Below are 15,813 nucleotides of genomic sequence, written 5' to 3'. Positions count from 1 at the left end.
GCACACACTTCCCAGTTAATTTTGAGATCATTATTAACTTGATAAAGTCAAAAACACTACAATAAAAGAAAACTATAGGCCAATTTTACTTGTGAACATAGATGCCAAAATCCTTAATAGGACAAACTACTAAAAACAGCAAAACAAATTCAGCAATATATAGAAAGGATAATGAAATAGAGACTGGAAAAAGAGACTGGGCTTTAAAAATTCAATTTTAGGGGTGGCTGGCTGGGTCAGTCGGGGGAGCACGTGATTCTTGATCTTGGGGTCAAGAGTATGAGCCCCGTGTTGTGTGTAGAGATTATTTTCAAAAAGGTAAATAAAAACAAATAAAAATAAAAAATTGGGGCAGTGGGATGGCTCAGTCAGTTAAAGCATCTGACTTTGGCTCAGGTCATGATCTTGGAGTACTGGGATCACCCCCACACTGGGCTCCGTGCTCAGGGGAGAGTCTGTTTCTCCCTCTGGCCCTCCCCCTACTTGTGCTCACTTGCTCTCTTTCAAATAAACAGAATACTTAAAAGAATAAACATAAATAAATAAATAAAAATAAGAATTCAATTTTAGCAGTTTCTTTTCTATCATAGAGGGACTGACTCTTACTAATTGTTTTCAGGAGAGTAAATGGCAAAGAGAATTCTAGTATGTTTACCCACTGATATTGATCAGCAGAAATCTTTGGATAGGCTAACCCTCCCTCCACAGGACACTGGCAGTCACAAATCTAGATCTCTTGCTTTTCTTTTCCCAAGAAGACAGACCATTCTGTTTCTGTTAACAAATTTTTGCTTTGTTTGTGGTTCATTTTTTTTCCCAGAATTAATTGGCAACCTCTTGACGAGATTGGGACACACTCTTGTCTCTGGATTGGACTTGGTCTTCCAATTTCTTTTTTTTTTTTTTTAAAGATTTTATTTATTTATTTGACAGAGACAGACAGCCAGCGAGAGAGGGAACACAAGCAGGGGGAGTAGGAAAGGAAGAAGCAGGCTCCCAGCAGAGGAGCCTGATGCAGGGCTCGATCCCAGAATGCCGGGATCACACCCTGAGCCGAAGGCAGACGCTTAACGACTGAGTCACCCAGGCGCCCCTGGTCTTCCAATTTCTATAACACATTTGTACTCTGTCTCTTAGGATTTCTTATGGTATTAGTATTTGTTTCCCCCCAAATTCATATACTGAAATCCTAATTCCCACGTGATGTATTAGGAGGTGAATGAGATTAATGCCCTTATAAAAGAGGCTCCGGAGAGCTAGCACACCCCTTCCACGAGATGAGAATGCAATGCAAAGTGTGTAACCTGAAAGACAGCCCTCACCTGACTATGCCGGCACCCTGATCTTCCCAACCTCCAGAACTGAGAAATAAATTTTGGCTGTTTGTGAGTCACTCAGTCTATCATATTTTTTTAAATTTTATTTATTTATTTGAGAGAGAGAGCATGAGCAGAGGAGAGGGAGAGGGAGAAGCAGACTCCCTACTGAACAGGGAGCCCAATGCAGGCGGGGCTCGATCCTAGGACTCTGGGATCATGACCTGAGCAGAAAGCAGATGCTTAACCAACCAAGCCACCCGGGCGCCCCGGTCTATGATATTTTGCTATAACAACCTGAACGGACTAAGACAGATTTCTAGCAAATGACCATTTCATGCAAAAGTGTAATCACTATTTTAGTTTATAATCATGATTAATTTTGCTCTCACATTATTTGGCAAATTAATTGTTTAATGAAACTGACTTACGAGTATGAGAGCGGAGACCAACTTCCTCTCCAGCTAACTTTCAGCAACTAGCTGAAGTACCTGGCTCAACGGACAGCTGAATGAATGAATCGTGAATTTGCGAGGTAAACTTTTTTTTTATAAGCTGTTTTCGCATTAAATCTGTTACATTGCTCAAGAGTTCAAATAAGCTCCAAAGAAAGGCTGATACCAGTGCCAACCCACATAAGACAGACTCATCCAGCAGACTGAGTACCAAAAAGAACGGGATGGTAAAACATCCAGACATGCACATTTCTTTCACTTACAAAGTTTGATTTAGCATCGCGAATGCACATAGAATCCAAAAAGTCCAGTGCAAACTAAATAGATGTTTGGATCGAACATTAAAAAACGATTGCCAGACACTTCACCCTCTGAGAAAGTTTATTTAGGGGGACAAACTACTTGGGGAAGATAAGTGTCCCTGAATATATTTAATTCATGGCACGGCATCTTCCTATATAAATAACACTCATTTCACACTACTCCAAAGAAATCCAATAAATAACTTTATTTATTGGGTTCGATGAATCTTCGATGATAGAGGTGTCCCGGAGTGCCAACACCTCTATAAGCTTGCCTGTTATTTGTTCTTGAATGTGACCCACTGGCGTTTCCAAGCCGCTTTACAGAACAGTTGCACGTGAGAGAGCCCAGCAGAGCGTAAGGTCTGAGCACAACCCAAGAACTGGCCAAAGCCAACGCTTCCATGTGGTATCTCTCTTCTTCCAAGCAGACTAGAGAATGCTGGAGCATGGCTTCAGGCCACAAGTGCTTTGGGAGCACCTTCCCCCTGCAAAGTCCTCCATGCCCGTCATTCAGGGAAGAGCGAGCTCGGGAGGGCTCTTTCCATAGTGAAACTTGGCTATGGGGTCCGTATAGGTGTTCTTGTGCTGCACGCTCTGGGATGAGGTCCTGCATTTGGCCAAACACAATTCAAAGTGATCTTCAACGCCATGCAGAAGTTCTAGAATGTCTGGGCTGCTGGGTGCAGGGAGCGCTCGAGAAGTAGCTTGTTGGGCTGCAGGCAGCAGGCCTTGCAGTCCTCCTAAGCTCTGCAGCAGCCTGGGGGCAAGCTGCCGTCACAACGGGACTGCTTTGTGCCAGGGACCTTGACATTACAGTAGCCATTCACCAGCAAATCCTTCCTTTCACAAATGTAGCCTAGTTGGTCGGTGATGAGGTCCTTCCCTCGAATGCCCACTCCTGTAGCCCAGGTGAAACTACACTTTCCACAGAAAGGGCTGGGCATGGCCTGGAACCTGGAGGAGATCCCGATCCCTCACCGCCCTTTCCTCCTGCTTGAAGGTGCAGGTGAGGAAGCCGAACAGCGATAGCCCAAAAACCAGGGCAAGCACCAACCTCTTCCGAAGAAGCAGGTGCCACGGCCGCCAGATTTACCGCATCCACACAGATGCGGGGCGCAGTGGGTGTGGAGCTGGCCAGGCCCCGGGCCTGGTCCGCATGACCCCTCACCATCCTGGCAGGCCCTGGCCCCAGCACCTCCCCAAGGACAACCTCTTTTTTAACCTCATTCCCCAATCCTAGGGCATTTTGTTATCTTGTTACTATTTTATCAGGCACAATTTCACAAAATGTTTGCTTCCCTTTTTGGAGAGTTTTGAGTAGGAATAATCCTGTTTTAGAGATGTGGGGCTGGGGAGTAAGTACAAGAATCCTTTCAACAACCAGGACCAGTCCAGGACTTGAACGCAGATATGGGAGGTAGTACTACTTTCAGTTATGCAGGACATTTCCACTTAGGGCCAACCAAAAGAGGTTTGAACACCTGAATCTGGGCCTCCCTAGACGGTCACACCCCCCACCGGGCCATCTTGGCTTTCTTGACCTCTGACTCATCTCAGCAGCACCCCCACCCCTAACCTGCTCGTGCATGGTGACCTAATGGAGCTCTGAGAAGCATCTAGTTGCTATTCAGATAGGAAGCTTGAATCGGCAGCAAGTGGAGACCGTCCAGGAGGGCACCTCGCTTGCAGGAGCCACTGCTGGCTTACTGGCTCCTGGGTACTTTGAATCATGACTCTAATTGCAGAGTCCTCCACTGGTCCCATCAGTCCTGGACTTCCACTGGAGGTGAAACTGTATTCTTATATCTAACCTCAATTTGCTGACCCTGAGTACTCGGCCCAGTTAAACTTTGGGACACTGGCTGGTTAGCTGGGCAGGTGGCTCACTCTCTGCCTCTGTCCCAGCCCAAGTGGGAAGGGCCATGTGACTCAGAAGGATAAAAACAAGACAAGGTTGAGAACGGGGCAGTTCAAGCAGGTGTTGCTCATTACCTAGGAGCTGGGCAGAGACTGGAAACCAACTCTGAGCTGACGAATCTGCTGCAATGGAAGGCCCCCATGAAGGTTGGAGGACAAAAGGGAACAGAGCCTTGGGACATGGCCTAAGGCTGTGAGACATGAAAGCCAGGAGGCTGCTGCAGAGGGGTCTGTAGGCTTGCCCTGAATCTAGGGGTACTACTGTTAGGGCACCATCCCAACTTAGATGATCACAGTGTGATGCCAACTAGCATTAAGATGAACTGACTCTGGAGCATCAGGGTGGCTCAGGCAGTTAAGCATCTGCCTTCAGCTCAGATCATGATCTCAGGGTCCTGGGATTGAGCCCCGAGTCAGGTTCCCTGCTCAGTGGGGAGTCTGCTTCTCCCCCTCTCTCGAATACATAAGATCTTTATTATTATTATATTTGAAAGATCTTATTTTTATTTATTTGTCAGAGAGAATGTGTGCAAGCAGGGGGAGCAGCAGTTAGAGGAAGAAGCAGATTCCCCACTGAGCAGGGAGCCTGATGTGGGACTCGATTCCAGGACCCTGCGATCAAGACGTGAGCTGAAGGCCGGTGCTTAACCACTGAGCCACCCAGGCATCCCAATAAATAAGATCTTTAAAAAAAAAGAAAAAAAATTGAACTGGCTCAGTGATTTTCAAAATTGCAACTTGTGACCCATTAGTAGATCCTGGAATAAATTTACTGGAGTATTCTTCAACTTTTTTAACTAAAAAAAAAAAAAAAAATACAAAATAGACTGTAACAGAAAATATCAGTGTCTTACAAGTAATAAGGGTATGTTCTGATTTGTAAAATTTTGTTTCAGCTGTATTTTGTGTAATGTAAACTAGGTCTTCAGGAAAAATATATTTCCAACTAGAGGTCATGTAAACAAAAGTTTGTTACCAGTGGCTCTAATTCTCCTTGCTCTGATTTCTTGCAATCTTATCAAACAAGCTATTGATTTGAATTTAGCTGCTCACATAAAGGAGATGGCATTAATCAGTGATTATAAGTATTCAGTTGCTTGATAGTTTTATTTCTCACTGTGGATTAATAAATTGGCATTCTGATTTTACTATTATCAATCTCTTATGAATTCTTTTTTAGAAAAGAATTAGAGAGACAGCAGGAGCACATAAGCAGGGGGAGGGGCAGAGGGAGGGAAAGAATCTCAGACTGACCCCACACTAATGCAGAGTCCGCCATGGGGTTCAATCTCACAACCCTGAAATAATGACCTGAGCTGAAACCAAGAGTCAGATGCTGACAGAGCCACCCAGGCGCCCCTTAATGAATTCTTTTTAAGCATGAGTCAATTCCCTACTGCCCACACTCCAATGGGTAATTAACAAAACAGATTTCCAAGCCAGCCAGTCTGAAGACTGAGTATCAGAACAAGATTGTTTCAAAGCAATGACATCCTTACTGACCTTTTCCTTGCCTTCCTCACCTGCCTCCCAACTACCCTCCACCCAGCAGCTGAGGTGGTCTTTTTGTAACATAAATCCAGTCTTGGCACTTCCCTGCCTAAAACCTTTAACAGTGTGTCATTGTATTAAGTTGAACCAAGTAAAATCATTGGTCAAAATGAAGATCAATGATTTTGCATTGACCAACCTAATACGTAAAATGGGAACTCCTTGTGTATAAGGACTTGTGTGAGCTGGACCTAATCTCTTCCCTCTCTTTTACCCATGTTATCTTCATCATTTTTTTTTTTTAACGGTAACCCACAATAAGAAATAAAAGAACTACGTTTTAGGGGCGCCTGGGTGGTTCAGTTGCTTAAGCATTCGACTCTTGATTTCAGCTCAGATCCTGATCTCAGGATCATGAGTTCAAGCCCTGCGTTGGGCTCCATGCTGGGTGTGGTGCCTATTTAAAAAAAAAAGAAAGAAAGAAATACATTTTACACTGCGATCCAGGATCCACATATACATAAGCAAATACAACATGCTTCAGGTCGTGACTGATACATAACTTCCTAAGAGAAGCTATCTTCAATCAACCTGTGCAAATGGATCTCATCTCAACCTTGATTCTCTACCATTGCATCCTATTCATTTTTTATAGTACTAAGCATAATCTGAAGTGTTACATTTACTTATTTATTTGTGAGAAAGAGAAAAGCAGTCCCCTGATATCCAGGCACTGACCTGATGTTATCACTTAGGCCTTGGTGTTGCTATGAGCTGGCCCGGCACTCACAGCCAGGTCTTGATAAAGTTCCAATGAACATAAACAATATCACAGTATCACACAACACCAACATGAGACAACGGCATTCTGTGACCATGAAGAATCAAGACCAAAACAAAACCACTCATAATCGTATCTGAGCAGAGGAAATATTAACATTCTTCAAGCTACAAAATACCACATATTTTCCCTTCAGTGAATATAAGTGACTGCCACTTCTTTCCTAATTATAGCTGTAGCCCCCACATAAATAAGATATACTGCTATGTCCAATGATAGACTCACCCCCACTTCCTGCAAGCACCCATTACAGAGTAACCCTCTGTTTCCTGGGACCTTTCCCAAAATTACCTAACCTAACCCCAAGTCCTTTAAGTCCTTTCTAACACCCTCTTACCAAAATGTCCCACGGTTCCCCATGGTGTGTATTCTCCTGCACAGCAACGAGTTAATAAACCCAACTTGTTCAGCCTCAAGTATGGTTCTCGGTATATTAGTCACCAGTATATCCCCTGGGACTTGCACAGTGCCTGCCACTTAAGAGGTGCTTAATATCTTGGATAAACAAATAAATGAATGAGAATAAGAATAATTAATTACTTAATTTCCACCTTCCTGCACAGAGGTGGAGGACCTGTCTGGGTGGCTGGCCGATCTTTCTAGGAGACAGTGTTCTGCCTTGCTGTGGGACTTGAGAGCTATCAGCTGTTATTAACACCCTCCTTAAACGCTTGGTGATCTCTTTTATGACCATCTCGCCTGCTAGTCAGATAAGTTCTCATTCTTTTAAACATGCTCAAACCTGATTCTTCCATGAGCTTGGCTTACTGAGTTCTCAGCACTTAAATATTTTCTAGATTACAACTGGCAAAGGTGAACTCTGATCCCTGGATCCTCTGTGATGCTCTTTCCAAGCAAGAATTTCTTAGACAAACTTCTGACTCCGTCACTCACCGCATCTAGCTATGTGTAATATTTCATCTCTATGCTGAGGTTCACTAAGCCTCCATAATTTTTAACGCTCTTTCTCTGATAACAATAACCCGTGCTCGTTACAGAGCATCTAGAAAACACAGAATGGTGCCAAGAATAAAAACTGAAATTAGGGGGCGCCTGGGTGGCACAGCGGTTAAGCATCTGCCTTCGGCTCAGGGCGTGATCCCGGCGTTATGGGATCGAGCCCCACATCAGGCTCCTCCGCTATGAGCCTGCTTCTTCCTCTCCCGCTCCCCCTGCTTGTGTTCCGTCTCTCGCTGGCTTCTCTATCTCTGTCGAATAAATAAATAAAATCTTAAAAAAAAAACAAAACTGAAATTAGCCACAATCCTACAGGCAACACCTTGATATAAATGCTTCAGTAAACTCTTTGTGTATGAAACATTGTCCGCATTCCCTAGAAAGGTTTCTTAGAAGTAACATTATTAGTTTAATATGCATGAATTTCTTTAAATACTCTCAGTAGGTAATTGCAAAATTGTTTTAAAGACTTTACATTTCTGCCAGAGAATGTACCTGATTCTCCAACCTTCACCAACACTAAATATTACTATTTTAAAACATACATTATTAGGAAGATTTTCTTTTTAAATGGTACCTAATTTTCACTTACTTTTTTTTTTTTTTTGCTGGTGAAGTTCAGGAATTTGTTCAAATAAATTTAAGAATCCAAATATTCTCCCTACCCTATTTTGAAAACAAAATTAAACAAACGCCTTTAAAATAATGTTATATAGTAGTTTTCTCACATAGACAAACTATTTATTATAGGACCTTCATGAATATGAACCCAAAATGAGTCAAGTCTGATACTGAGAGACAATATTTTAGATCAACACGGTGGGGGCAAAGACAGGACGTGCAGTTTACATATTGATATACCATGTTAACTTCAGAGTTCTTGGTGGGGGAAGAAATTGCTAGGTCATAATTTCAAGGCAACAGGGCTTAGAAAAAGATTTCTATAAATTTTGCTTATTTATTATGTGCTCCTGGGTTAAGCCGTGACTAAGATTAGAGACATGAGGGAAAGGAAGGTCGTGTATTCCAGACAGAAATTCATCTCTGCCAAAGGTTCAAAAATACCCAGACATTTCCCTAGTGGTGTTTTGCAATTCTTCATATTTGCATTTTTCTCATAACAAAGACCCTAGCCTGCAGCCAGGCTGTTTTACCCTCTCCAACATTCTCTGAACAAAACTGCCTGGATCCAGCTTTCTATTTTTAACCCCCTTGAAACTCTTTCTGAATTAATAACTTGATCTGTGTGTGTGAAATACACTCTGAGCTCTGAATCGCTTCAATTGTGTTGCATTCCATTCAGGTAAATTCAATCCAACAAACATTTTTTGAGGAAACCCCCCCAATGAAAAACAAATAATTTTTTAAAAAGAGGTCTGTAGGAGTAACAGAGAGATCAACACATAAGCACATTACATTACTCCGTGACTCTCCATGCGATACAGATGGATATAAAGGACCGTAAAAATACAGATAAGGGACAGGAAGAAAAACTTCTCTTACCTCTGTTCCTTTTGTTGAATGGATGGATCAAGGGTTTTTCAGGAAATAGAGGAGAAAAAGAAGAAAGCAATTTTAGTTTCTTTCCCATACCTACAAACCTACCCCTCTTGCAATTTAAGCCCTAGTTAGGTTCCTAGATGGATCCGGAATCGAGGTAAGTAGCCAAAGCTTTGGGGCAGTTGGTTGCAGATTTATTGGGCAACAGGAATGGGCCACAAGAGTGGCCAGAGGTGTTGAAAACTAGATCAGGGGGTGCCTGGCTGGCTCAGTCCGTTAAGCATCTGCCTTTGGCTCAGGTCCTGGTCCTAGAGTCTTGGGATCGAGCCCCACATCAGGCTCCCTGTTCAGGGGGGAGCCTGCTTCTCCATCTCCCTCCTACTCATGCTCTCTCTCTCACTCTTTCTCTCTCTCAAATAAATAATCTTTAAAAAAAAAAACTAGATCAGATATTTTAAGAGGCAAATGCATGTGCTGTATTTCTAATTTTTTTACCACTTTATTGAGGTATGATTGACACACAAAAAGCTGTACATATTTAATGTATACAACTTGGGAATGAAGTTGGGGATAGGTATGTACCTGTGAAACTATCACCACTATCAAGGCCATAAATATATTCATCTCCTCCCAAAGTTTCCTCCCTTCTCCATAATCATTATATTGTTATTCGTGTGTGTACATGTGTGTTAAGAACTACTCATGAACTACCCTCTTAGCAAATCGTTAGCTAGAGGTACTATGCTGTATAGCAGATCTCCAGAACTTATTTATCTTTTTTTTTTTTTAAAGATTTTATTTTATTTATTCGACAGAGATAGAGACAGCCAGTGAGAGAGGGAACACAAGCAGGGGGAGTGGGAGAGGAAGAAGCAGGCTCATAGTGGAGGAGCCTGATGTGGGGCTCGATCCCACAACGCCGGGATCACGCCCTGAGCCAAAGGCAGACGCTTAACCGCTGTGCCACTCAGGCGCCCCCAGAACTTATTTATCTTGCATATTTGAAACTTTGTACCCTTTGACCTTCACTTCACCACCCCCATAGCAACCACTTCTACTGTCTGCTTCTATGAGTTGGACTATTTTACATTCCTCATGTAAGTGAGATCAACTGCATATCTAATTGTATGGACCTCTGCAGGTTATGAAGTCCTCCTTCCTTCATACATTATCTCATCTGTCTTTATACCAACTCGGTAAATGAGGAATTATTCTCCAATTTTAACAGATGAGAAAACTGAAGCTCAGACAAGTTAAGTGACTTACCCAAGACCGTCCAGAGAGTGACACAGCTCGGCATAAAACCTAAGTCTTCTGACTACAAGTTCAGTGCTCTTTCGGGAAGAGGAATACCCAAATAACATTTTAAGGCATGCTGGTGTTATCTGTACCTGCAATGGCTCCAGCTTCTAGAATTTTATTTTAAGCAAACTCTACATCCAATGCGGGGCTTGAACTCATGACCCCAAGGTCAAGAGTCATATGCTCTACTGACTGAGTTAGCCGGGCACTTCTCCAGCTTCTAGAATTTTATTTATTTTTTATTATTTTTTGTCAGCTTCTAGAATTTTAAGGGTCCCCTTTCAACTTGTACTAAAAGGTAAACCTAAAAGGAGAGGGAGTAAGGAGGAAGCTTTTAGTTTATACTATTGATTTAGGCAAAAGATGCAGGCAAAACATAATGCTCTACAATTTTCATGTGTCTCATTAAAAGGGAGGTAAAACTAAAGAAGAAAGCTAGACAAGATGAACTATAAGAGTATCATACCATTATCCTATTTTCATGATGTTATAATAATTATTAGGTAATAATATATAATACTCAAATACTACTTATTGTTAAGACATGGTAAGAATATTAACATTCTAGGTACTGTTTAAGTATTATAGATATGTAAACTTATTTAATCCGGCCTCTAAGAGGCAGGTACAATTAGGATTTCCATAGATGAGAATATAGATGAGAAATCTGAGTACAGAGAGTTTAAGTAAGTTGCTCAAAGTCAGACAAGCAGGAAATGATGGAATCACGATACAAAGCCACAGAGCTGGACCTCCCAGGGCCTCTTAACCACTATGCCATACTGCCTCTTCCAATGCCTGCAAAACTTCCAAGAACAGCCGGACTTTGCTTTGACCTAAGCTAGGGATGTCGCTCCTCACTGTGTTTCCGTAACACCTTACGCATTCCTTGTCTAAACACTCCTCACATTTGCTGTAATCCTTATTTATTTTTTTTTAAAGATTTATTTATTTGAGAGAGAGAGAGAGAGAGTGAGCACAAGCAGGGAGAAGCAGACTCCCCACCGAGCAGGGAGCCCCACATGGAGCTCGATCCCAGGACCCTGGCTGGGATCATGACCCAAGCCGAAGGTGGACACCCAACGACTGAGCCACCCGGGCACCCCTCTGTAATCCTTTTTTTTTTTTTTTTAAAGATTTTATTTATTTATTTGACAGAGACAGACAGCGAGAGAGGGAACACAAGCGGGGGGAGTGGGAGAGGAAGAAGCAGGCTCCCAGCAGAAGAGCCTGATGTGGGGCTCAATCCTAGAACGCTGGGATCATGCCGAGCCGAAGGCAGACGCTTAACGACTGTGCCACCCAGGCGCCCCACTCTGTAATCCTTATTTAATTGTCTTTCTCCATAGTCTCAAAGGTATGGAGGCAGATTCTGTGACTTGCTCATTTACCACTGTAACCCAAGTGCCTGGCTCAATGCTTGGACCATTGTAGTTGATCAATGAGGACTTATTCAAATAATTATTAATCTCACGAACTCTTCTACAACGTTGACTGTGTGCCAGGTCCTGCACAAAGACCAAATATTTAAAAATCCTATGAAGTATGTACGACTTACAGATAAGGAAACTGAGGCACAGAGAAGTTGAGTAATTTGAACAAGGTCACAGACTAGCAATAAATTACAAAGTCCAGATTATAACCGAGACTCTCTGACTTTGGAGCCCATGTTCTTCACTGCTACGTTGATGAATACATGAATGAATGCAGGAAATATCTATCTGTATGTACTATAGAATCTGGGGCTGCTGTTCCTTAGGCTTGTGTGGTCAAGTAGTTTTCTTAGTGGCTTCTTCACGGCTTCCTTTATGGCTTGCATTTGTTACTTTTCATTGGCCTCTTCCAGTGGAAAGACGATGGACATTACAATTGAGACTTGACTGAGTGACGTACCAGATATTTCTGTCTCAGTTGCTCTTTTTATTTAGTCTCTACAAATGTCTCAAGGTGGGAATAGCTGTCTAAACCTTTGGAAAAGAATTAAAGAACTGAATTCTCATAGCATTGCAAGATGTCAGTAGAGTGCCAAGTGGGGGAAAAAAGGCTAAAGGATTTATTTTATTTCCAAACATATAGCATTATTTTGCTGATATCCTCAGATTCTAAGCAAATTGTGAAAAATATTGAAATACAATTAAACGTACATATTTAAATATTTAAACAGAAACTTCTACAATGACATTTTTACAGCTTATTATTTACTTGATTTGTTCTATAAAAGCTTATGCCATGAAAATAGGATCCTTATTTTTATTTATTTTTATTTTTTTTAGACTTTTTTTTATTTATTCATTTGACAGAGAGACAGCCAGCGAGAGAGGGAACACAAGCAGGGGGAGTGGGAGAGGAAGAAGCAGGCTCCCAGCAGAGCAGGGAGCCCGATGCGGGGCTCGATCCCAGGACCCTGGGATCACGCCCTGAGCCGAAAGCAGACGCTTAATGACTGATCCACCCAGGCGCCCCAGGATCCTCATTTTTAAATACTGTTTGATACCTACTGGAATACCAGGAGAAAAAAAAATGCACAGTTGGGAAGTAAATGTGCCTGAACATATAAGGATTTTTCTTTTTACTCTTAAGTCTCTTTATTGGTATAGGACTTGGACTTGGAGTCCAAGTCCAAGGACTTGGAATGAGAAAAATCACACAGAACTATGCCCTGAACAATGGAGCAAGAATTAATCATGATCAATCAAGTGTATATTTTCTCCCACTTTATTCTCATCAGAGTATGAAACATACAGTCCACTTCAATGTGTGGCACTGGGCCTCGTGGGCCTGCTGGTGCTCAGTAAATACTCGTTGAAGAGAGAGTAACAGAGAAGGGAAGATACAGTTTGATAGCCAACCCCTATGTTCTAGTATGGCTCTTCAAAAACGCAGATCAGTCTTTCCAAAGAAATAAAGTGAAACCAAAAATCCTGTTTTCTCTAAGTTTTTGTGGCAATCAAACCCAGAAGAGAAATCAGAAAATATTTAAACCACAAACCAAAAGTCTTTAAACGGAGTAGTTTTTCAACGTCTCCCAGATGAAGTATAAGTTATTAGAGTCTTTGTCTCTGTCTCTGGATTTTCCCCCAATAGAAGGAATTTATTTTATTTTGGTTCCACATTGAGTGTACAGTGCAAAGAATCTCTCCCTCTCATCTTACCTCCCGAGCCAACAGATTCCTTCCCCAGAGGGAATCGCTATTACTAGTTTCGTGTATATCCATCTGGAGATACTCTTTGCATACACATTTTTTTCACAAATGATAATATACCATACATAAACTTCTGTCCCCTGCTTTTTTCCACATACCAGGACATGACGGACAGGGCTCCACACCAGTATATATACAGATCTGTTTCACTCATTTACGTGACTCTGTAACTTACCTTATTAATATACCATAACACCTTCTGCTTGTCCACTATCATTGAACAGTTAGAACTTCTATTTTGCCATTTCAAACAATACTGAGAAGAATATGCTGTTCGTTAACCTATACCATATACCGTAGGTATATGTTTAAAAAATACAAAAATACCACTGGTATTTTACAGGGAAACTACCTTTAGGTAAACACTGAAGAAGGTTCTTTGAAACCTTTTTTTAGGGTAGTGATTTCCAAAATTTTTTAAAAAAGGAAAAAAATTAAATCTCTAGTAGTTGAGGAGAATAATGAACTATAACAGAAATTAGAGGTTTGTAACATGCAAAGGAAAACTGGATTTTTTGGAATGAGTTACTTTTTACGAGTAGGATGGTTTACAAATGAAGCGTTTAGATAGCAGAAGAGGACGGCTGAGGACAGATAACCTGAGCTCGAAGTGCACAGATTTATCCAGTGTACAAAGGCCTCAAAGCTGGAAAAAGGACAGAATACAGGACTACGGGTTTGAAATTATGAAGACTGTGGGAAGGGTCTTAGTCACGAAAACAGCAAAATAAACAGGTTCAAATCAGGTTGCAGAGAAACACGGCAAAGTGAGAGTTGGGTACAAGGGCAAGGGAGTCACGTGGAACTAAGAACAATTACTGAGTTAAAAAGAAATAACTTACACTATCCAAAGGATGGCTATACAATGATGGGCCCAAACAGGGTCAGCATGAAACCCGTGGAAGTCTCTTGACCAAAATGATTTTGCATCTCGACCCGTGACCAACCCTTCCCCTCCCACTGGGGGGAGTATCTGCCAGGGGAAGCTGGGAGCAAGAAAGAGGGCCACCAATTAATATGCCACCGGTTTTGCCCGAGTTTTCAGACTGCTAAAGCCCAGGCACGTGACCGAGGCTCTGCAAGGAGATGCTCTTTCCGGGACGCAATGAATGATGCAAGGAGGAGGAGTTAGTCAGATTCTACCTGTGGCAGTATGCAACAGATGCAACCATGCCCTCTGGGCCATGCAGAGCAATGGTGACGATGTGATGCCTGCAATGTTCCTCCTTTTAACCAGACTGCTCCAGCTGCCTGCCCCCTGGTTCCTGCCTGCTTTCTAAGCCTGGTTCTCCATTTCCCAGCCAATTCTATGAGTCATCCAATAGCCTTCTAAGAAATTTATTTTCCACTCATGTTAGCCAGGGTCCATGGCTGTTCTTTGCATTCAGGAACCCTGATACAGTGAACATGACAAAAACATGGCTCCATGAGCTGCAGCCAGCCTCTCATAGAAACAAGAACAGGGGCAGAGAGCCCCAGAACTGGGGTCCTACGTGGGATAACCTCTCACACTGAACTATAACCTTGGTCTCTTCATGTAAGACCAGAAAAGACAAAAGCTGAGCAAAGGTACTTAAGGCTACATTGTTCTCTCTGAGGATTCTCTACCCCCCACTCTCTCTCTCCCTCTCTCTCCCCTCCCTTCTGATGAAGTTATCAGGGTTGTAGGAGGATAAATGTCTGAATGCTCTTCTCTCAGCAGAAGGGGAGCAGGAGAAGGGAAGGGCAGAGACTCAAGAGGAGACTGATGGAACTATCCAGGTCAGAGCTGCACATTCCAAACTCAATTGTTCAAAGGGAGAGCTTGGTGGCAGGTGGCAAAGAGTCTATAACTTGGAAGTAGTAAGACACTATGATTCTCTGTGATACCAGCACAGAGGGACTTGAGCCCTGGCACTTCTCTCCATTAGCAATTTGCTTTGCTCACAGCCACATCCTCAGGGATGCCCGCTACATGGCAGGTCCTCAATAAGAATTTCTCAAGGGGATAAAACAATTGTTAAAGATTAGACATCCACTAATAGTTGGCCTATCAGGGCACCCCATGTTGGTAGGATAGAATGACACTGAGGTTTCAATCCAGACCTTCCGACTCTGAAGTCCAAATGCTTTTATTATTATTTTTTTAATCAAGCGGGTCCCATGCCCAGCGAGGAGCCCAATGAGGGGCTTGAACTTACGACCCTGAGAGCAAAACCTGAGCTGAGATCAAGAGTCAGACGCTTAACCAACTAAGCCAGCCAGGTGCCCCAGAAGTCCAAATTCTGAATCACTGGGCTATCTTGTCTACTTCCTGGACCCCTGTAGCAGTAACAGCTGAGGATTCTGCTGCCTGGCAAACCACGTGGAGATGCCCATCATGCCGCTGATGCTACCAAGCTGTCACTTGCCCTGGTTGCCATATCCTTGCTCAATAAGGATCGTCGCAGCAGGGTTGCTGGATTTGTCAAGGTGCCAAAGGTCCTCTGAATTCTGGGAAGTGTGCTTTGGATATCACACTTTATGAAGGAGTATTAAACATGATGC

General features: G+C 42.6%; 1 protein-coding gene and 1 pseudogene across 1 annotated transcript in view; both read right to left on the bottom strand.

Moving 5' to 3' along the window:
• Positions 1-8,918, bottom strand: part of NUP205 (nucleoporin 205) — a 95,004-nt gene extending 86,086 nt beyond the window's left edge. The window contains exon 1 of the mRNA XM_044388549.3: positions 8,786-8,918. Within this exon, the coding sequence (XP_044244484.1) occupies positions 8,786-8,873 (88 nt within the window). The 5' untranslated portion in view covers positions 8,874-8,918. The remainder of the gene's footprint in view (positions 1-8,785) is intronic.
• LOC113267047 (SREBP regulating gene protein-like) lies at positions 2,094-3,247 on the bottom strand (annotated as a pseudogene).
• Positions 8,919-15,813: the final 6,895 nt, after the last annotated feature.

This window comes from Ursus arctos, unplaced genomic scaffold (assembly GCF_023065955.2).
Source record: "Ursus arctos isolate Adak ecotype North America unplaced genomic scaffold, UrsArc2.0 scaffold_3, whole genome shotgun sequence".
Classification (NCBI taxonomy): Eukaryota; Metazoa; Chordata; class Mammalia; order Carnivora; family Ursidae; genus Ursus; species Ursus arctos.
This window is presented reverse-complemented; position numbering and strand designations above follow the sequence as displayed.